The following is a 20,954-nucleotide window of genomic DNA, read 5'->3' on the forward strand; positions in this document are numbered from 1 at the left end:
CCAGACCCCTCAGCGCTGGCTCAGCCCGACTCTTCAACCCCTCCAGGGATCCCGGGGACTCCCCCCATGCCCTGGGCAGCCCATTCCAACGCCCAACAGCCCCTTCTGCACAGAAATCCTTCCTCAGAGCCAGCCTGACCCTGCCCTGGGCAGCTTGAGGCCATTCCCTCGGGGCCTGGCGCTGGGGCCTTGGCTCCAGAGACTCATCCCCCCTCTCTGCCCCCTCCTGGCAGCGAGTTGCAGAGGGCCAGGAGGTCTCCCCTCAGCCTCCTCTTCTCCAGACTGAACCCCCCCAGTTCCCCCAGCCGCTCCCCAGCAGACCTGTGCTCCAGACCCTGCCCCAGCTCCGTTGCCTTTCTCTGGCCACGCTCGAGTCCTTCAATGGCCTTTTTGGGGTGAGGGGCCCAAAACTGAACCCAGGAATCGAGGGGCGGCCTCTCCAGGGCTCAGATCCCTTCCCTGTCCCTGCTGGCCACGCTGGTGCGATACAAGCCGGGTACAGACAATCTGTGCTTGGCCTTGTTTTGCTCCGTGAGGTTGGCAGGTCCCCCCTGTCCAGCCCGCCCAGGCCCCTCGGGGTGGATCCTTCCCCCAGGACGTGGCCCACAGCCCGGTGCTGACGGGGGACGTGCCGGGGGCGCGCTCAGCCCCGGCGTGGCCGTGGACTTTCTGCCTGAGCCGGGTCACTTGGCAGCAGCGCAGAGCAACGGCTGTTCCTTCAGTCACTGCTCAAGATTTAAAGAATTTTGGAGATACTTCCCGTCTCCTTTTATTTTACATAAATACAGAGTCCATCCCTTCCGACAGCCTCCTGGTAAGTGGAGAAATCCTCTGGGCTAAGGATCGAGGTGCCGGATCATCCGCACACCCGCACTGGTCTTGCTTCTTTCGATACCCGTTGCTTTGGACAGTTTGTGGCTGGCTTGCAGCCATCCCCTGTCTCTTGCTTTTCCTTTTGAAGAACCGGTTGCTTTGGTTTCCCCGTTGCAGGCCTTCGTGGAGAATTACCCCCAGTTCAAGAAGATGTCGGGCACGGTGTCGAAGCACGTGACGGTGGTGGGAGAGCTCTCGCGCCTGGTCGGGGAGCGGAACCTGCTTGAGGTGTCGGAAGTGGAGCAGGAGCTGGCCTGCCAGAATGACCATTCCAGTGCTCTGCAGGTACCCCGGGCTCAGAACTTAACCTTGAACCTTGGAATTTCGATGGTTTGATCCCCTGGTGATGGAAGTTTCATACTGAAAATCTGTGGGAGTTCTGCCCGCAGATACTCTGCAGGTTGGGACATTAGATGTTGGAATTACTCTTCTCCTCCCCGGGAGGTTCAGATGGGGATGAATCATAGTTAATAACTGGCTTGAGAGGCATCGCTGCAAATTCTGTCTTTACATTTCACAACACAACATTCCTTCGTTCTGTGCAGTCAGTTGGCTTCTGGCAGGCTGCCTCCGCAGGCACCACTCAAAAAAAACGCAAAAAAAACCCAGAAAACCCCAAACAAAACCCCAAACCAACCAACTTGGAGCCCCTGTGCAGAAACTTCTTGTATTTGTCAGGGAGGAGAAGAAATGGAATCCATGAAACTGTCTAAACCAGACGATTCATTGAGGTGCTGGCTTCTACCTTTTTTTTTTTTTTTTTTTTTTTTAAAAAAAAAAAAAAACCCACACACCAAAACAGTGGAAAGCCTCTTAGATAAAAGATTTCTTTGGCAAAGACAGAAAAAGCCTAACAGAGCCTTCTGTTATAGCTGAGTAGAGACTGAAGTTTTGACCCCGTGCTGGCTTGGTGGATTCCATGACCTGACCCGGTATCCGCCAGCGTGTCAGTAGTGATGAATTGTGGCTGCTGACAGTTCTCAGAAAATAGCTGTATTGTTGGGTGCGAGCGTGTTCGAGCAGAGTTCAACCCGTATTAAAAACCAATTCCTTAATTTTTTTTTTTTGAGCTAAGGTAGAAGTTACGCCATGGGCTCCTCTACGCAATACTGGAGGAGCAGAAAAGAAAGATAAAACATCTCGGGAGATCTGGAACGCCTGGCTTCTTTGCCTCTGTAATTCTGTGCTTCGAGTGGGTGGCTTGGGGATAATATTAGACTCTTCAAGCTGTAATCTCTTACCAGATCCTGAGCTGCTGTGAATCAGGACAGGCCCGAAGTCATCGCAGCTATATCGCTTGGCGAGCACAGAGATAGGATTCCATAGCTTGTATCTGGTAGGATTTCCATGACTTTTAAGTATTGAAGTGGGAACGCAGCCATAAAATGCAGTTGCTGGAAGCAGCCTCTGAGGTTCTTTTGCTATGTCATTGTTTCTCCATCAAGTTTTTGTGGCTTAAAAGTCAAATATTTGCGCTCTAACCCGCCAGCCCGCCGTGTCCGCGCTGCCATCGCCCGTTTCTCATATTCACACAGTCCGGAGGGTTTGTCTTGAAACTTGGGTGCTTGGCACTGGAGACCATTTTGGAAATGGTTGGTCTGTTTGTTTTTTTGGTTTTTTTTTATTAAGTTATCTCAGAGTTGCTGAAGACAAGGATGACGTGAACTTGTGGTGATGCCGCTTTACCCTGCGAGTCCGTAGCGGTGCTAGGAGGCGGCCGGGTGCTGTCACGTCAGGGTGGCTACTGGAGTTCACCTGGGTGCTAATTCAGGCCTTATTTCGCACTGACTAAGTATTTCTGCGGTTTTTAAGGCCGAAAAGCTGCGCTTTGCTTACAGCCACACGCCTGAAGGGCTCTATTGTATTTCTAACAACTGAGACCGACTGGAAAACGTGTAGCAGCTGGGAAATAAAGGCAGAAGGATGGACGCGGTGTCTTTCTAGATGGGAGATCAGTATCTCCTCAGCTGCGCTGCCCCAGGCGGGTCCCTGGTGCAGTCTCCAAATGGCAGCACAGGGCCAAGGCCACAGAAACAATGAAGAATTAAGCCAGTGCCTGAAATAAAGGCAGAATTGTTCTCCCACTGATGTAACTTCAGCGATCGTTAATTCCTCTGGTGGCCCAGGGCCCCTGAGTACAGTACATTTTGGTTATTCTTCCCCGATCTCTTATTAATCCTGACACAGTACGTGAGCCTCCCGAGCTGAATGGGCGGGTTTGAGTCCTGTCTCCTCGCGGGGACAATAGCTGCTCTGTTTTAGACTCTTCCCGCTCGCATGGGCACTGCCACTGCGCTGCCAGCGCCAGGACCAGGGAGCTCACGGGCAAAGGGCTCCGTGGGACTCTGTCCCCACCCTCCCAGGTGGATTTGGCCTTGCCAGGGTTAAAGGTAAAACTCCCGTTGATCCTCCCCAAAGCCAGGATTTTATCCTGTGTTTTCAGAACTGCTCCGCATCCGTCAAGCCCGGTTGGCAGTGGTGAACAACGGCAGCTCGGCAACGCTGAACGTTTCCGTGTTGCCTACCTGAGCTGGGAGGGAGGGAGAATCTTGCAGAGCTGTGCTGGGATTTCCAAAAAATCCAAACTGGTTCTGTCTCCCTCACCTGGAGCTGCTGTTCCTGTGGCTGTAAAACCAGCAGCTCCTCTGCTGCCGTGCGTTCGAGCTAATCCAGGCTGATTGTTCTGCTTTCGTGTTCAGCACAGGGAGAATTTCAGACCTAAAGCTCCTGGCCTGTCCAGCCCTGACCAGATGTCTGCCAACACATCTGGTAGTCGAGGCCTGTTCTTGGGAATCCATCCCAAAGCTGGGGGACTTAAGAAGCTTATTACTTCCAGCGCTCACCTAAGCTCCCAGCTTGGCTCTGGTGGTTGTTCTCTTAACTCCAAGCTCAGCTCCGTGACCCGACACGATGGCTGAGAGGTTGCAGAGGGGAGGGAAGGGCTTTTTCTTGTAACGAGAGAAGGAACGTGGCCAGTTGTCAACTTCCACGAGCAGTGAGACCCTGCCTGCCATTCCTGGGGGGGGGGTTCTGCAGCTTTTCTGGGGAGGGGCTCTACCCTAACAGGCAGTTTGGATTTACGGTATCGCGTTGGATTCAGCAGAAAAATCAACAATCTGCATGTTAGAAGTAACGATTGTTGTATTTACCTCCAGTGCCGTAACCTTCCTTTTCGTGCTTCAAATCCCTTCCTACTTTGCTTCCAAATATTTGATACTCACGCCTCGCTTCCCACATCCAAAGGTTACCTGAGACTTGAATGCTTCCACCCTGCACCTTCCAAAAGAAAACCAAATCTGTGTAATTATCCTAGGTTAGGGTTTTTTGTGTTTGTTTTTTTTTTTTCTTGACAGCCAATATTACAATGGAACCTGTGGGCCAGTTCTGGCTCTCCTCGAGGTGGGAGGGGAAGAAGGGCAGAGGGTTCTGGAAGTGCCTCCTTCGGGGGAGGCACACGGTAACCTGAGCTCACCCCGCAGCACCTTAGGGAGAGTTAAAAATGGACAACAGACTCGGGTTATGAATCCCCAGCTTCACAAAAAAGACCCCAGAGCAACTTGCACTCCGTCGTACTCCGATAAATCCGGCCGCGGAGCGCGTAAGAAGCTGGGATCTGCTGCTTATGGCACAATTTAATTCTCCTGCGTTCCTCCCGCAGGCAGTTTTGTTGCTAGGCAGTTGATATTAGTCTGATTTAAGGTCCTTTGAAGGCCTCTCTGCTAAGGCTGCTCTCTTGTCTCGCTGCAGAACGTGCGGCGCCTCTTGCAGAACCCCCGGGTGTCGGAGCTGGACGCTGCCCGCCTGGTGATGCTTTACGCCCTCCACTACGAGCGGCACAGCAGCGCCAGCCTGCCGGGGCTGCTGGCAGACCTGAAGAGCCGGGGGGTCTCGGAGAAATACCGAAAGGTAATTGTCGTGGTTCGCCCTTCCGCTGATGGACAGGAGGGCACGGAGGTGGAAAACCCTTGTTAGTTGGTGTAAAGCTCGTCTGCTTGGCTCTGGCACGGTGCTGGCTTGTGGAATTGGGCTGCACCTTGTGAAAAGAACCTTGACCTTGGCTGAGGCCTGCAGGTGTCGCTTTGAAAGGCAAAACTCATCGCTTCTCTTTCCAAAATTGTAGAATCCCAGACTGGTTTGGGTTGGGAGGGACCTTACAGCCCACCCAGTGCCACCCCCTGCCCCGGGTAGGGCCACCTTCCCCTAGCCCAGGTTGCCCAAAGCCCAGTTCAATGCGGCCTTGAGCCCTTCCAGGGAGGGGCCAGCCCCAGCTTCCCTGGGCAGCCTGTGCCAGGGCCTCACCCCCCTCCCAGGGGAGAATTTCTGCCTTAGATCTCACCTGAATCTCCCCTCTCTCAGGTTAAACCCCGTCCCTCTCGTCCTATCCCCCTCTCCTTTCCCACAGCCCCTTTCAGCCCTGGGGGGCTGCTCTAAGGTCTCCCCGCAGCCTTCTCTCCTCCAGCTGAACCCCCCAACTCTCCCAGCCTGTCCTCACAGGGGGAGCTCCAGCCCCCCCAGCATCTCCGTGGCCTCCTCTGGCCCCGCTGGAGCAGGTCCATGTCCTTCTGCTGTTGGTGCCCCAGAGCTGGACCCAGCCCTGCAGGGGGGTCTCAGAGAGCGGAGCAGAGGGGGAGAATCCCCCCCCGGCCCTGTGCCCACCCTGCTCTGGGTGCAGCCCCGCACACGGGGCCCTTTCTGGGCTGCCAGCGCCCGTTGGTGGCTCACAGGCAGTTTTCCACCCCCCGGCCCCCCCAAGCCCTTCTCCTGGGGGCTGCTCTCCAGCCCCTCCTGGCCCAGCCCGGGTTTGTGCTGGGGATTGCCCCGACCCGTGGGCAGGACCGTGCCCTTGGCCTTGTTGAGCTCTGTGAGGGTGTCACGTCCCCCCTCTCCAGCCTGCCCAGGCCCCTGGGGAGGGGTCCCTTCCCTCCAGCTCCCCCCCCACATCTCGGTGCCAGCAGGGAACGTGCCGAGGGCGCGCTCAGTCCCTCTGGCCCCGGCCCCTGAGGACGTCACTCATCGCCGCTCTCTGCAGTCGGTGACCTTGGGGAGGGCTGAATGAAGCAGAGATGGCCAGTATGCCAGTGCGGGGCATAGAAACAGGGCTGGGAACGTGCTTCCCTTCTCCTCTTCCTCCCCACCACTTTTCCCCCGGCTCCTGCTGAATAGGCAATAGTTGCAGCAAAGGATTTCTGGAGCCTGTAGAAGGAGCTTGGCAGGGAGGGAGAGGGTGGCAGCGCTTGGCAAGTGTAGTGAGCAGCTGGAGAGGAGGTGGAGGAGCAGGATGATGTCACGCTGTGTGGAGGATCTGCTGTCACTGCAGCAGACGATGGAAATGAAAAAGCCTCTCTCCTTCGGCATGCAGCGGCGCGGCAGAGCCACTTGCTTGGTGGCTGCGGGGAACGCTCCCTCTCCTCCCCCTTGCCTCTCTCTGCGCTGCCTTACCTCTTGGCATCGATCTCCCCCAACTCCTCAGTCGTCCTTCTGGTACCTCTGTTGCGCTTAACTAGACTAAAACTGCCCAGATACCACTTTCCCTGCTTAACGGGATCCTGGTTTTGCCTCTCTCTGTACAGTTGGTGTCTGCCGTGGTGGAGTACGGAGGGAAACGGATCCGTGGCAGCGACCTGTTCAGTCCCAAGGACGCTGTGGCCATCACCAAACAGTTCCTCAAAGGACTGAAGGTAGGGCTCTGCCACGGATGAAATAGTGACAGTTTTAGGCAAAATTACAGTCACGGAGCAGGACTGCCATGCGGCGCAGTGCCGCGTGCTGTGGATTTCAGAGATTTAATAGCAAGTGCTCTGGGCTTTTAGGGCATAATTCTCATCGAAGACAATGGGAGTTATGGCTGAAAAGCCTCTCTAAACCTGGATCTCGGTGGTTAACACTCGATGTATCCATCAGGTGACGATGCTCCTTTTCAGTGCCTCTGCTGGGCTCCTTGCTGCTGTAAGAATTCATGACACGAGCTCCTCTTGCCCCGCAGGGTGTTGAGAACGTGTACACGCAACACCAGCCTCTCCTTCACGAAACGCTCGATCAGCTCATCAAAGGCAAGCTCAAGGACAGCCAGTACCCCTACCTGGGTCCCAACACTCTCCGTGACAGGTACGTGGGGCCTCTCAGCGCCGAGCTTGGAGCTGAGATGTGTCTGCTCCTCCCAGCACTGCCACTTCTCATTCTTGGTTGCCTATAGATGAACAGAACAGGCTTGGCAGAGAAATGTCTTGGTCGTGTAGGTCTTGTATTCTCAAGCAGGTGCCCTGGAGAGGGCTGTTAAGACTGAAATGCTGTGGTCTTTTCGTGCTGGCCGAGGTGTGACGTTCCCTTTGTAAGGGCTCAGGTAAAGGATAAAGCCACTGCACCAAGCCGCCGGGATGTTCACATGATGGATTTCAACATGCCCCCTAACTTCACTCCGTGCCATCTGGCGTTTATTTGTAGAGCACCAAAAATAGTCCAACTGCAAGCGCTCCCTTCTGAGCCAGTTACTATTCCTGATGAGAATGGGATCTTGCTGAATATGGCTAATAACTGCGATGGAGAAGATCTCTGGCTGTCTGGTTCGAGCTGACTTTGCTGGAGCTGAGCTTATCTCTCGTCAGCGAAGTCGTTAAAGGTGAACGTGGGCCTCGGCCTGAGGGCACTGAACCGCTGCAGAGAAGATGCCAAGTCCTCCATCCTGTGCCGCTCGCTTCTTCCTTCGGTGCCGCCGTTCCCTTGCCCTAAATAAGTCCATTTTTTTTTCCAGGGGTATTCCTCACCCCTTCTTGTGGTAGCCTGCTGCTGCTTTGCTCCCTTTGGGTGATCCGTGATGAGATCATCGCCGGGATTTTCTGAATCTTCTCCGATGTCTGTTCAGTGCCCCCAGCGTCCCGTGGAAGATGTTTTTACTCGCAGCATCAGACCGATCGTCGTTCCCTTCCCGCGCTGGGTGCGACTGGCTTTTTATCAGCAGCTGCCACTTTTCTAGCAAAGCAGAAAATAAATTCAAGGTAGTTTAATTCTCAACAAACGAGGTGGCTGTTGCAGGGCAGTTTGGGTTAAATAAACCCAGACTTATTTAGAGCAGGAGAGAAGTAGACTTGGCGACTGAGGTTCGGCCGTGTCGAGTGGGTGGGAGGTATGGGAGCGTGTTGAGGAGGGAGCATTTGTCTCTGACTCTCTTTGAGGGGCACCCGCACGCTGCTTGTCCTCCTTAGCCCTGCCTTGGGGCATCTCCAGCCATCTGATGAAAGCAGAACTATATTTTGTAGCAGGGAGGCATCTAAATTCCATGCCAGGCTGACAGCAGGGGACGTTCATCATTTTATTTATGAATAAGAAAGAATTACAGTCACAGAAGAGACAATTCGTTTGTGTATGTCCCTGGTAAACCAGAAAAAAAAAAAATCTGCCTTGCTCCAGATTTTCCCCTTAAAATAAAATAGTGGATTTTGGATAGGGTGGGTGGGTGGTTTTAATAGGTGTGAAATATCAAGGCCCCTAGCAACAGAAACGCTCTCCTCTCTGTCCTTGAAACCAGCTCTCGATGAGATGGATTTCAGCCCAACAAAGAGCTCGGCGGATGCAGCTTGTGGTAGGTTTGAAATGAGACCTGCAGAGCAGCGGTAACTTGTCCAGGCATCCCTGACCTGCCTTTGTTCTGAGCTAACTAGAAAAAAAATAAAAATGGTCTTCTGACCTTTATCTTCTCTTTTTCAGTTGCCACTTATGTTTTCCTGAGCTGCGTTTCACCTAGATTCCTCTTTAATGTTTCCAGAAAAGGATACAGGGATCTTCCCCTGAGAATCCTGATACAAAGAACAGGCAAATAATTTATTTGGGGCAGCATGAGAAGGATTTAATTCCTGCCTCAAACTGAAGGAAAACAGAGGTTGGATAAAGGGAAATGGAGTTGGCATCTCCCTCCCTTCTCCGCAGCACTTCTCTCTTAGCTAAAAGAGGTGAATCCTGTAGTTTGGTTGAAGTAAAGCTCAAAATCCAAAGGCAGAGCTTCCAAACCGTTCTTTCCCTTAAATTTCTCTCGGTCGTCCTTCGGTCTGGGGTTGTCCTTGGGGCAATGGCTGCGTCCCACAGTGCTGCTGTTGGGTCAGATGTCTGCAAAATGGGCAAAAGCCTCAGGGCACGGGCTTGTTTCCTGATGGGAATGGTTGATCTTGCGGAGTTTAAGACCTAGGAGCTGTCAGAGTGAGGGTTTGTATCTGTCAGCAAAAGGCATTTAACTATTTTGGGTCTGGTCTTTGCTTGCTGCCTAAACCAGGGGCCGCAGCACCGTGTTATCTCTAAAAGGACGAATATTTGATATCCTGAAAATGGGGGCTCATCTAAAAAACAGGGTTTTAGTTATCGGGTTTGGAAGGAAAAAAAAAAAAGCCCGCTCGATGGGTTTTGCCTTAACGCCAAACCCTCTCGAGCGAGGAATTTTAAATTTAATAATTTCACAGAACTTGGTGTAATAAATCACAGCCCAAGGCAAACTGGGCTACGCCGTCTCCTGGCTCTCTGCTTCCAGAGGATGGTGTTACCCTGACTGGCAGGAGTTCAGCAGAAGGTCAGGGCGAGAGGCTTTGTATTTTGCGATCAAAGGGACGCAGTTGCCTGAACAGCAAAGAATTTGAAAGGATTCTTTTTAAACTGTTTCTTTCTGTATTAAACATGACGCTGTCGCAAGGGAGGAAAAACTCCCGGTCCAAATTCAGCTGGTGAGGGGAAGGGAATCTTTGCAAAGCACTGAGCAGGGTTCCTAGGAGAGAGAAATAAGCACGTTGGCTTTCTTCTGCATCCTGTTGTGTTAATACCGGCCTGTTCTCACACGCCGTCAGCTGCAGCCCCCTCCACCTTGCTGCTGGAAAGTCCGGGCTAGAAAAATCCCTCAAGGTTTGCTCGGCCCCGGACGGCTGCGCCCTGAGAAACGCCTCCAGGTTTGCGGCCGCTTAGGCCAGGCCCAGCCAAAGCCTCCGTCAGCTTTGCCTTTGGGTTGGGCTCCGGCCTGGGATTTTCTCCAACGTTCCTCCGACCGGACCAACCGGGCCTGGCGCTGCCGACCTGAGGTGACTGGAATCCGGTTCTGGCGTCGTCACGGTCGACGTCGGCGCCCGAGGCCGCTCTGGCGCTGCTGCGCTTCCTCAAACCCACCCTGCTCCGCCAGGCTTGGCCTAGGCCAGGCAGAGCCCAGGACAGAGGGGGTGGGAAAAGGCCCACTGCTCCCTGCAGACCCAGGATTACCAGTCACTTACCTGCTGAGGGAAAAATCTTGCCAAGTTCCCGCGTCTGAAAGCCCGTCACGGTTCGGCCTTAAACGTGGAGCACGAGAACTCACCAGTATCGTCTGGTTTAGGGTGTTCTGTGCTGAGAACTCACCAATATCGTCTGGTTTAGGGTTTTCTGTGCTGAGAACTCACCAATATAATCTGGTTTAGGGTGTTCTGTGACCACACACAATCTTTTTTTCCCCACTGCTTTGCGGAGGGGGAAGCTCCTGTTGACGGCTTGAGGAGAGGAAGAGTTTGGAACCATTTCGAAACGTCTGACAGACCTCTAAGGGGGTGGCTGAGGTACCTCCTGAGGCAGCGAACACACACAAAAAAAAAAAAAATCTCCTTTTTTGGAAGCAGCAGCTCACAGCACGTGGTGTGGAACCGTTCGGCTGGGTGCTGTTTCATCGCAGCTCGCACATCCTGCCCGCAGGATGAGGGACGGTGGTGCTGTTCCTAAATCATGCAGATATCCTGTGTTTAGTATGGCTTGCGTTTTGTGGATTGTGTTTGGCGGTTTGTTTTTATTTTTTTTTAGGGCAAAACTCTGACTGTGTCCTTGTTTGTTCCTGTCTGAAGTTTTTGAGCATTCAGCTGTTAAACTGATAGCTCACCTGGGGAGATAACGCAGCCGCAGCCCCAAACTGGGTCCGAGGAGATCGCTCTCCCACTAATCCTCTAACAGTCCAGGAGTTTCTTCCTGTTCCAAAATTGCTGCGTGACAGCACCAAGGTCCCTTTGTCCTTCCTGGGGCCGCCTCCCCTGCGGGGCTTCGCTCGCTTCTGCTCTGTGAGAAACCCGCGGGATCAGCTCTGAGCGAGGCCCCTGAAGCGGGAGAGAGGCCAGGCTTAATCTAAGGATTAACCCTACACTTAGGCATAGGGTTAGGCTGCTGCCATGGTGACACGGGAAGGCAATGGCATATTTAAAAGCTGGTACACGTTAGGATGTGCTGGAGGAGCGTATGAGGGCCGGGCACGTGACTTCGGCATCTAAATTCTGCAGATTTTTGGTCGTTTCAAGCAAAAAGGTGGAAATGGTGGTGCTGGGAGACTGATCCTGGGGATCTCGCTCTGCACAAGGCAGGAGGTTGCCGGGTTGGTTTGTCTGTGGCTCCAGTGGTGCAGTCAGCAGCAGAACCTCACCCCTGGGGCCTTGCTGGACCTCGGGGACGTGTGACACTCTCACCGCGACACGTTGTCCCCCGAGCTCCCGCCGCCTCCTTCACACCCATCCCATAAAAGTCACCTCGTAGAGATTTCGGGTTCTGGTCCTGACAGCTGGCAGCAGCTCATCAGATGATTCCGTCGCTGGAATCCCCTTCCCTTTGGTTTCCCTCTCCAAAAGATGGGGCAGGTTTGAATCGATTTTCCAGGGCCGGATGCCTGACTGTGGCTAAGAAGACAAAGGCCAGCGAGTGCTCTGCTGTCCTCGGGGCTGGCTCGGTGACTTGTGCTGTCGCTCAGGTGCAAAACCTTTCATCTGCCTCAGTGAGACATTTGAATGTGCAGCCGCTCTCTGTCACCTGCTCATTTCCAGGCTGCAGTGGCAGGATTTCACAGGGTGTCACCACGCAGGGGACGGGGCGCAGCTCCGCACCCCCGGGCTCTGCTTCGGGGCAATCCTGGGGGCAGCGCTGCCCTCCCCTCCGTGTTCCGCTCCTGCCGCCTTCTTACAAAAGATTCTGCTTTGAGCCCTTTTCTTTCCGAGGAAGCCGTGCAGTGAACCGCAGCTGGAGGTCTTGGCTGGTTTTAGAGTTATTGTAGTCCCCGAGGATGACAAATCCTGTAGTACCTGCAGAAGGGCTGTGCTGAGTGCGACATGGTTTTTTGGATGTTGCGTTCATCGTGCTGTGTGGCACCAGAGGGCGGTGGGCCTGAACCGATGGGGTCCCCGCGGGCCTGCAGCATTCCCTCTCCCAAGGGAGACACCCGGCACCTTCCAGAGCATCTCTGAAATCTCCTTTTGTCTGTCCAAATCGTCTTACGCAGCCCTAACCCAAACTTTCTGAAGAGACTTAGGATTTGGCAGGTGTTTGGTAACAAAGACGACTTTGGGAAGGGGGCATGTGCACTCTTTTCTGTTAATTTTTCTTACCTTTCCGCATCCTCTCGGGGGGGGGCAGGAGGCAGCTGTGTGGACCTGCTGGCTGACGCTCTCCTTCTGAAGCACTGTCCCCGTCTGAGGGCAGCAGCAGTTTTGCTCCTGGTAGTGCTGTCTGCTCAGTGATGCCAAAAACTCCCTGATGTTCATCCTTCCGACGCCCGTGTTGCTGCTCTGGACGCTTACAGGTGTCGAGGGCTTCCCAGGTTGGCTTCTCAGCGGGGAGGAACCAGAGATGCAGAGCCCGGGTGCATTCCAGGGTCATCCCTGTCTCACGCTCCATTTGCTCTGTCACTGATCCGGAGCTCGCCCGGATGGAGCAGGCAAGCAGGTGGCTTCTAGCAGGGCTGAGTTTTGAGGCTGCTGTGACTCGAGCGGGTGGCTGACGGGATGTCATCCACACCTCCGTGCTGTAGATTCTGCAGAAACGGGTCTCTCAGCGGGTAGATGGCAGCGGGGATGATTTACGGGTTGCCAGCAGGTTCTGCTGTCCCTGAGAGTGGGACACCGAAGTGACTGGGGAGGGTGGCCACGAGGAAGGTGCAGCCTTCCTCCGAGAGCAGAGGGCGCCGGGCGTGCGGCTGGGTTTGTGTTTTGTCAGGCGGAGGCATTTCCCTCCTTCGCCCCCTCTCCCCTCACGCCACGGCTCTGTGGAACAGCCCGTGTTTCTAGGCCAGCTGGGGAATGGAACCTCCGAGGTAAAGCGATGCACGAATCCCAGCAGTTCTGTAATCAGCCAGCAAAACCAGCCCTTCAAACCAAGCCCGGATGACTGTTGTCCTCGTTTGACTCCTGAATTGATCTTAATTTACCAGCCGCAGCCGCGTCTCAGTCATGCATTAAACATCGGCGCGTGTGTCACGGAGGAGCGCGGGGACGCGGCGTGGGGGCGTTGCTCAGGAGGCTTTTAAGGACCGTCGGCACGCTCTGGGGACGTTTCGGAGAGACAACGTTTGCAAAGCCATTTTAATGGGCTGCACGTTGTTGTCAGTCTCGAGCCCAGCCCCTCACAGAAAGAAGTCATGGTCCGGGGAGAGAAATCTTCAGGATCGTTGCGTCGGCGCCTGTTAAATCGGCGTGTTTTGTCTGATAATTTCTGATATTTGTGTCTTTATCACAGGCCCCAAGATATTATCGTGTTCATCATCGGAGGGGCAACGTACGAAGAGGCACTGACTGTCTATAACCTCAACCGCACCAACTCGGGCGTCCGGATCGTCCTGGGCGGGACCACGATCCACAACACAAAAAGGTAATAACCCGGATTTTTTTTTTTGTTTTTTTTTTTTTTTCCTCCTCCCGTGGACTCTGCGTATGTGAAACTGCTGACGTGAGCCTGAATTTGTGACGCCCGAGGGATCTTCATCACGCAGTAAAACACGGAAATGTGTGTAAATGGTCTGAGCTCAGCTCTGCTCGTTACGGCTGAGGGACATATTGCCAAGCAGAAGGTTTAATGTGTGTTTTACTGAATTCAAGGGCAAGGAAGGAGATATGTATCTTTTTTTTTTTCCTGCTTATAATTCACCCCACACTCTAATACGAATGAGGAGCCAGCGCAGCACACAGGAATCCAGAACTGTGGGCTCACGGCTCCTGCTGAAGTCTGGAGCGGGTGCGTTCGCTCGCGGCGCCGCGGAGGTACCTATGATTAGAACCGAGCTCAGGATTACACCGCCAGCAGGCTCCCGGCCGCCCACATGCCGGCAGAGGATTGGCTGGGGCTTCTGCCTTGCTCCCTGGAGAGCGGAGCTTCGCTTTATTGGTTTGCTCTGAGTTGCCTTTCTTGGGAGGCCAGACATTTGTAAGGGCTCGATTCCCCCAGGTGCTGAGCAACGCTGGCAGCGCTGGCCATGCCGAGCTTCCCTCATTTCGGAGGTTGAGTTTTCCTCATTTCTGAGTTTAAGTTTTCCTGATCCCCAGGCTCGAGCTTCCCTGATCCCCAGGCTCGAGCTTCCCTGATCCCCAGGCTCGAGCTTCCCTGATTCCTGAGCTCGAGCCTCCCTGGATCCCTGAGCTCGAGCCTCCCTGGATCCCAAGGTCATGTCTCTGGGCCATGCCAGCAGCTGCTGTCGGGGCGGGCCGGGGCGGGCTGGCGGCGCTGATGGTGTTTCACATCCCTGGTGCTGGGCTGGGGGAGGTTCCCCAGCCGGGATTTACAGCCTGGGACAGCTCGGACAGAAACCTCCGACTGCTTTGCTATAGCTGGCCCAAAATTCCTGTCGATACGGAATTTCCCGTGAAAGGGCTGATTTCTAAATACAAACAATGTTTCCTGAACCCAAATTATTCATCTGAGTGTTTGAGCCCAGGTGAAAATTTCAGCCATACTGGGGCTTGTTCCCTCTCCGAGCTGTTTGCTGCGAGCCCAGCAGAGGGGTGGGAATTCTTCCAGGCCTTGCTCTGGCCAGCAGGAATTGTGCCCCACAGCTCTCCCGTGTGTCGCAGCAGGAATCAGGGCGAAATCCAAGTCCTGGGAGAGAACCTGGCGTGGTGCAGCAGCTGCTCAGAGCTTGAAGGGAGCAGCGCCCGGCTCCGAACCGGGCTGTGAGCGCAGCTTCGCTGTGGAAACACCAACAAAAGGCGGCCCTGGAAGCAAAAGTTCCGTTCCTCAGCATTTGGGATGAAGTTTTCGGAGCTGACTGAACAGCTCTGGGTGTCCCAACCGGCTCCTGGAGTTCAGGAACAGGCTCTTGGGTGTCAGAAATAACCACGGTCAGGCCCGTCGCTGAGCTCGCTGACAGGTGGACTCAAGTGCAGCGAGGAGGTGGCTAAAACCCCCCCCTTGGTCTTCAGACCACGGACGTGCACTGCTGCTGCATCAGACTCCAGGGTGATATTTATAAATTCCCTGCACTTTTGCCCTTCCTCACACCTCTAAGGGCTCTCCAGGCTCCATAGCTGCCTGCACAGAAGCAGTAACAATCCTCACGCAAGGAAATCCAGCAGCTCCCGTCGTCACTTGCTCAGAAAAAAAAAAAAAACCAAAACAAAACACCCAAACCCTCCAAATTCCCAGTGCCTGCTCTGAAATTCGGCCCTTACTTTAGCTTAATGTCACAGTTGGAAAGCTGAACTGATGCTTGCCCAGAAGTAAATTGCTTTTAGGAAGTGGGTTACAAAGGCAAGTCTGTATTAGCCCACATAGCGACCGATTCCTGCCCAAATTACCCAGCTTGCTCAACTGTCTGCTTTACAAAGTAGCCTTTGAACTAAATCCTGTTTTAGCCAAGCCTAGAAATAGTAAAAAAAAAAAAAAAAAATAATGATCGGGGGACATACTAGTGGCTCTTTGGTTGATAAAAAGAAAGAAATCAAGTAAATTGTCATCTTGCAAGGACACAAAAAAACCTGCTTCAGCCTGGCTCCCCACTGCGACCTCTAGGTCTGCCAGAGCGTTCTGAGGCTGATTTTAACCCTCAGGAGATCGCCGGTGGGGTGGAGTTTTTCACACCGTATTGGAGGTTGAGACCTGCCCCCGAAATTGTCATCAGTGTGGCAGATTCAGCAAAACCCGTCACTTGAAGGCGGGGGGGGGCAGAGAAAACTCGCCAGCAGCGTTTGGAGAGGAGGAGGAAGGCGGCGGTGAGGGGCGTGAGGGGGTGGGCTGAGCTCTGGGCTCTGGTCCCAGCTCTGCTGTTGACCCCTCAGAGGTGACGTTGGGCAACTTTCTCCTTTGACTTTTACGAAGTTCCAAGATTTGCAGCTTGGTTGTTGGGCTCCGCTTCTTAGATTTGTGCCGTAATGAGTAACATTAGCTGGTTAGGGCTTCTCCCGTGACTACGTTTTGGCGCAGTCTCTGAATTATTTACGGAAAAACTAGGATACTGTATCAGAATTTGCATTTCAAAGTGAAAAAAAAAAAAAAAGAAAAAGGTAGTGGTGGTGGGGAAAAGGCTGTTGCTTTTGAAGGGCTGACTACTACAAGGTCCTGTCCAGGAGCTCCAAGGATCCCGCTCTGAAAACACTCCTGCCCCGAATGATTTGCTTCTCCCTAGTGGCTTGGATAAGATGTTCTTGGTGACGAGAGGCCATGCTAATTATAATAAAACCGTAGAACTTTGGAGTGAGTAATGCCGAGCCCTGTCCGAGGGCTCCTGCCCTCCGAGGAGGAGCAGCCTGTGCTGTGGAGCTCAGGACACCTGAGCAGCGAAGAACTTTTCTTCTCGGAGCGTGAACTAGCAAAGGGGCCGGGTCGTTCAGCACTGAGGTGTCTTAACGTGAGGAAACCTAGATTTGATTGTGTCCTAACTCCTGCGGTAATCCACCGGCCTTCCTTTAACGAACTGTTACTTATTTTTGCCGGATTAGGGCTGACATGTCACAATAAACAAGGAGATTTTTATATTAATGCGCTGAGCAGCCCGTGTAAGAGCACTAATCCTGGGCTCTCATTGTTCTTACCCGTCCAACTTAAATTGCGATCAACATCTGTGTTTACAGGGGTGGGGGGGATGGCTTAAGGGATATCCATCCTGTTTTTTTTTTTACGAAGCAGGAGACAAACAAGCCTCTGGAGCTGGTTCTGTTGTTAGAGCTGTGTATTTGTGGGCAGCTTATCCCTTCATGAGACCATCTGCATGGCCCGGTGAATATACTGTAAGTACGAGCTTTAAAGTGTGGGAGGGGAAAAAAAAAAAATACTCTGTGTAGGGATGAAAAATAAAACGTTCTGCCTTTTGCAAAAAGGGTCCCAAAGTGGGTCTAGGACGTACCTGCTTCAAGTTTCCTTGTGCTGCACAGTCACGTCAAGGAGAAATCTGTCCCTTCTGATCTTTATGGGTTTACATCCATCTGGATGCAAAACAGGGGCAGGCCTTGAATATCAATTCTCATATTCTGAAGTGAGGCGTGTAGTCCGAGGGATTCTTTATAAATAAATCAGGCTCCAGAACCCACCAGGCTCCACTCTTGGAGTTTATTCCTGTTTGAAAAACTCCCGGGGGCTCTTTGAAGTATGAGGAAAATTTTTGTTTCTCGATCCGTGTAGCTCCCCGATTCCTTGGGCCCCCGTTCCTGACGTTACCCACGGGCAGGTCAGGCAGGGATAGGCTTGGGAATGTGGTTTGGGGCTTCTCTTCCTGCCTGCAGCCGAGAGTTGTGAGGAAAAGAAATGTATTAAAGCAGCGGGGGTGCTGAAAAAAAAAAAGCGACAAAAGCCAGAGAGATGCGGAAATCCAAAGATCAGAAAGTCTCTTCGATTGTGCACGCTCGGTTCTGCTGCAGATGAGACCTTAAGTCTGTCCCATCTCACTTTACTTAATTCTTTTTTTTTTTTTTTTTTCTTCCCCTCCGTCCCCACTAACAATCCTCACGCTGTTCGCTCCAGGAGGGTGTGGACACAAAACGTTGAGAAACACCAGCAGGGTTGGAAAAAAAAAAAAAACCACCAAAAATCTGTTGTTGTCAAGGAATTTTCAGTGTTTTTTCTAATCAAACCAGACCGGCTGCCTTTGGTACTTCTGAAATTTTGGCAGCCCAACTCCAAATACTTCTGTGACGACTTGATTGTCAGAAAGGTAAAAAGGTCTGCCTGGAAGGCTGGGGGTCGATAAGCAGAGCTGCTTTAAAATAAAGATGCAATAAGGTATTTATGTTATATTTTGGTGGCTGGAGTTCTTGCTTGGCTCGGTACTGTTCCTTAACATGAGCCGGAACGACGTCTGTAGTTACCTGCAGGGACCAGGGCTTGGATTTAGGACTAGGGTTTGGATTTGGGACCAGGGCTTGGATTTGGGACCAGGGCTTGGATTTGGGACCAGGGCTTGGATTTGGGACCAGGGCTTGGATTTAGGACCAGGGTTTGGATTTAGGACTGGGGCTTGGATTTAGGACTAGGGTTTGGAATTAGGAACAGAGCTTGGATTTGGGACCAGGGCTTGGATTTGGAATCAAGGCTTGGATTTGGGACCAGGGTTTGGAATTAGGACCAGAACTTGGATTTAGGACCAGCGCTTGGATTTAGGACCAGCGCTTGGATTTAGGACCAGAGCTTGGATTTTGGACCAAGACTTGGATTTAGGACTAGGGTTTAGATTTAGGACCAGAGCTTGGATTTAGGACCAGAGCTTGGATTTAGGACCAGCGCTTGGATTTGGGACCAGGGTTTGGATTTAGGACTAGGGTTTGCAATTAGGACCAGATCTTGGATTTAGAACCGGGGCTTGGAATTAGCACTAGGATTTGGATTTGGGACCAGCGCTTGGATTTGGGACCAGCGCTTGGATTTAGGCAAAGCTGTGCAGGAGTCCGGTCTGTGGGTTTTCGGCCGCTCTCGGCCCTTTAAGCCGCTGTTGTGGAGGGCCGTGGGCTGCCCCCCAGAACCCCAATGCAGAGAGGCGTTAGGGCAGGGAGAGAAAAGCCCAGAACGTGATCCTTGGATTTTTGTATTGAGGAAGCCAATGCGAATGTGGCCGGCAGCTCCTCCTCCTCCTCCTCGCTGCTCCCCTCCTCTGGGCTGAAAGCTGGGAAGCAGCGGCTCAGGCTTCCCCCCGTTCCTAGGGCAAAGCCGCACCGAAGGAGCTGATTCCTCGCTTAGTTTTGCACCAGTCCCGCCGGCAACCAGCTCCGTTCTTTTCCTTGCGCAGGCAAATGGCTTTTCAAGAAATTCTGCTGGGTTCGGAGCAGAAAGGGTTAAAAACGATCAATAATCGCCTAAAAAACGGAAGACGAGGAGGAACATCTGGCGCGTGGGGCTGACTCATCCCGAGCGCAGGTTGAGCACAAACCTGCTGCGACTAATCCAGGGGGAAATCCAGCCTGACCCATTTACCCACTTAGGACCAACCTGGCTGCGGCAAACGCTGCGGCGGCTCAGCTGGCCAAGCCCGGCCTTGGAGTGGGGATCATGGGGGCCTGTGTGGGGCGCTGGCCGGAGAGCAAATAAACCGGAGCCCCCTTTAAAAAGAAAAGCGAGCCGTCCTCGGGCAGGAGCTCGGTCTGCCCCAACTCCGAGGCCTAAAAATAAAACGGGAGGAGGGACGGCACTCGGGCGGCGCTGGCCGGAGCGCGGGTGACGTTCCTCTGCACCTCGCGCAGGTCCGAACCAGTGCCGCGGCGAGAGCTGGGGACTGGTGCAGGTGTTTGCGTGGGATTTGATGTTTTTGGGTTTTTTTTTAATTTCTTTTTTTTTAAAACCGCCAAGATTCACGGGCTGGGGGCACCCAGGAGCGGAGGGTCTGGTCCCTGCCTGCTCCCCACGGCGCCGCGTGCCTGGAGGCTGGAGGTGGGGAGCAGTGGGGAAGGGCTGGAGCCGTCGCTTGCTGGTGAAACTGGGACTAACTCCAAGCTTTAGACCTCTGCAGGCCGCGCTCCTGTTCGGCTTTCGCGGGCAGGACTGCTGTGTGGAAGCGTGAAAAGCCCATAATCAAACAAAAACAGTGCAGAGAGCTCTTTTTTTTCCCTTTAAAATTCATTATTCTTAGAAAGAATAGCGTCGTTTCAAAGCATTATTCTTTCAAAGTATTTTTTTTTTTTTCCTCTTGTAAGGATTAGATTAGTCTCGAATCTTAACTCGCTTCTAGACCTGTTTAAACAAGCGTGTTCCCCAGGTTGAGCCTTCCCTGCTCTGGCGGGTGTGAGAGTTTAAGCTCGGCTCAAGCGCTCGCGCCAGGCGTAACCCTGGGGACTGAAACGCCGGGGCACGTTTTGGGGATAAAACTGACCTTTGAAGAGACAGAACGGGTGAAAATCCTTTCGTCGAGGTTGAAATCATCCCCCTAAGCCGGCGCCACGCGACCCTGGTCCCGCAGAAATCTTCGGCAGAATTTGAGCAGAAATTCTCTGCAGAGTCACCTCCCCCGTGGCGGCGGCTTCAGCCCTGCCCGCTCCGGACTTTTAAGACGCGCCCACAAGCATCCCAGAACGGGACTTTCCCCGCTATCAAATCTTAGCCTAACCCCGCTCCTAAAGACGGAACAGGGCTTAAGTGGAAACAGATTTGGGCTTTGGGGGGGAACAGTCTCGTGGATTCTGATTTTGGAGCAGCGTGAGACCCGGCGCCCGGGGACGTGTTCGCTTGGGGGCCGGGTGCGTCCTCCCCGCTTCCACCCATTTTTCTTCGTGTCCCTCTTGGCCGGCACCAGCTGCTGGCACCTGATCCCCACCTGACAGTTCTTCTCACGAGAAGCATCTCCCCCGCCGAAGGTGTTTCCTTTCGGGTTTTGCGTGGAGCCGCTGCTTTGGGGTGCGATTGAGCCACTTGTTTGACTTTACCGGGAAAACTTGTCCCGAAGCCTCAAATTGACCAATTCCTTGGGGTCCAGCCCACAAACTCCCGTAAGTTTCCTTGGGAGATCGTACAGAGGAGACTGGCGTGGAGCTGAGTGTGTGCCGAAGCGTTTTACCGCCTTAAAATTTTATCTCGAGATTGGACTGAATGGATTGTCGGTGCCCAGAGGTTTGCGTGCGGTTCGTTGTTTAGACCTGAACTTGGCCTAGAAAGGCCGGAGAGCGGAGCGGGGGGGGTCTGGCCTGGGCCGAGGCCTTGGGGCTGGGGTGGGAGGCACCCCAGAAGGAGTCCAGGATGCCTCAGCAGGAGGTTCCCACCCTGCCTCTTCCTGCCTTATCGTCCCCGCAGGAAGAGCGAGCAGAAAAACAAACCCTCACGCCAACCTTCCTGGCTTTGTCGCCGAGCGGCGCGTGGGGCTGCCAGCGCCGTCCCGAGGCTGGGCTGAGCCCCCGGGGCAGCCCCTGAGGCCCCCCCCGGCCCGGCTGGAGCAGGAG

At 53.6% G+C, this 20,954-nt stretch overlaps 1 protein-coding gene across 1 annotated transcript in view; it reads left to right on the forward strand.

Annotated features, from left to right (window-relative positions):
• VPS45 (vacuolar protein sorting 45 homolog) overlaps positions 1–20,954 on the forward strand; it is a 26,727-nt gene that overhangs the window by 4,619 nt on the left and 1,154 nt on the right. Inside the window, exons 7-11 of the mRNA XM_026863924.1 lie at positions 842–1,158; positions 4,621–4,779; positions 6,444–6,551; positions 6,857–6,978; positions 13,351–13,482. Of these exons, the coding sequence (XP_026719725.1) occupies positions 842–1,158; positions 4,621–4,779; positions 6,444–6,551; positions 6,857–6,978; positions 13,351–13,482 (838 nt within the window). The remainder of the gene's footprint in view (positions 1–841; positions 1,159–4,620; positions 4,780–6,443; positions 6,552–6,856; positions 6,979–13,350; positions 13,483–20,954) is intronic.

This window comes from Athene cunicularia (genome assembly GCF_003259725.1).
Source record: "Athene cunicularia isolate RWA chromosome 25 unlocalized genomic scaffold, athCun1 chr25_part1, whole genome shotgun sequence".
In the NCBI taxonomy this organism is placed as follows: Eukaryota; Metazoa; Chordata; class Aves; order Strigiformes; family Strigidae; genus Athene; species Athene cunicularia.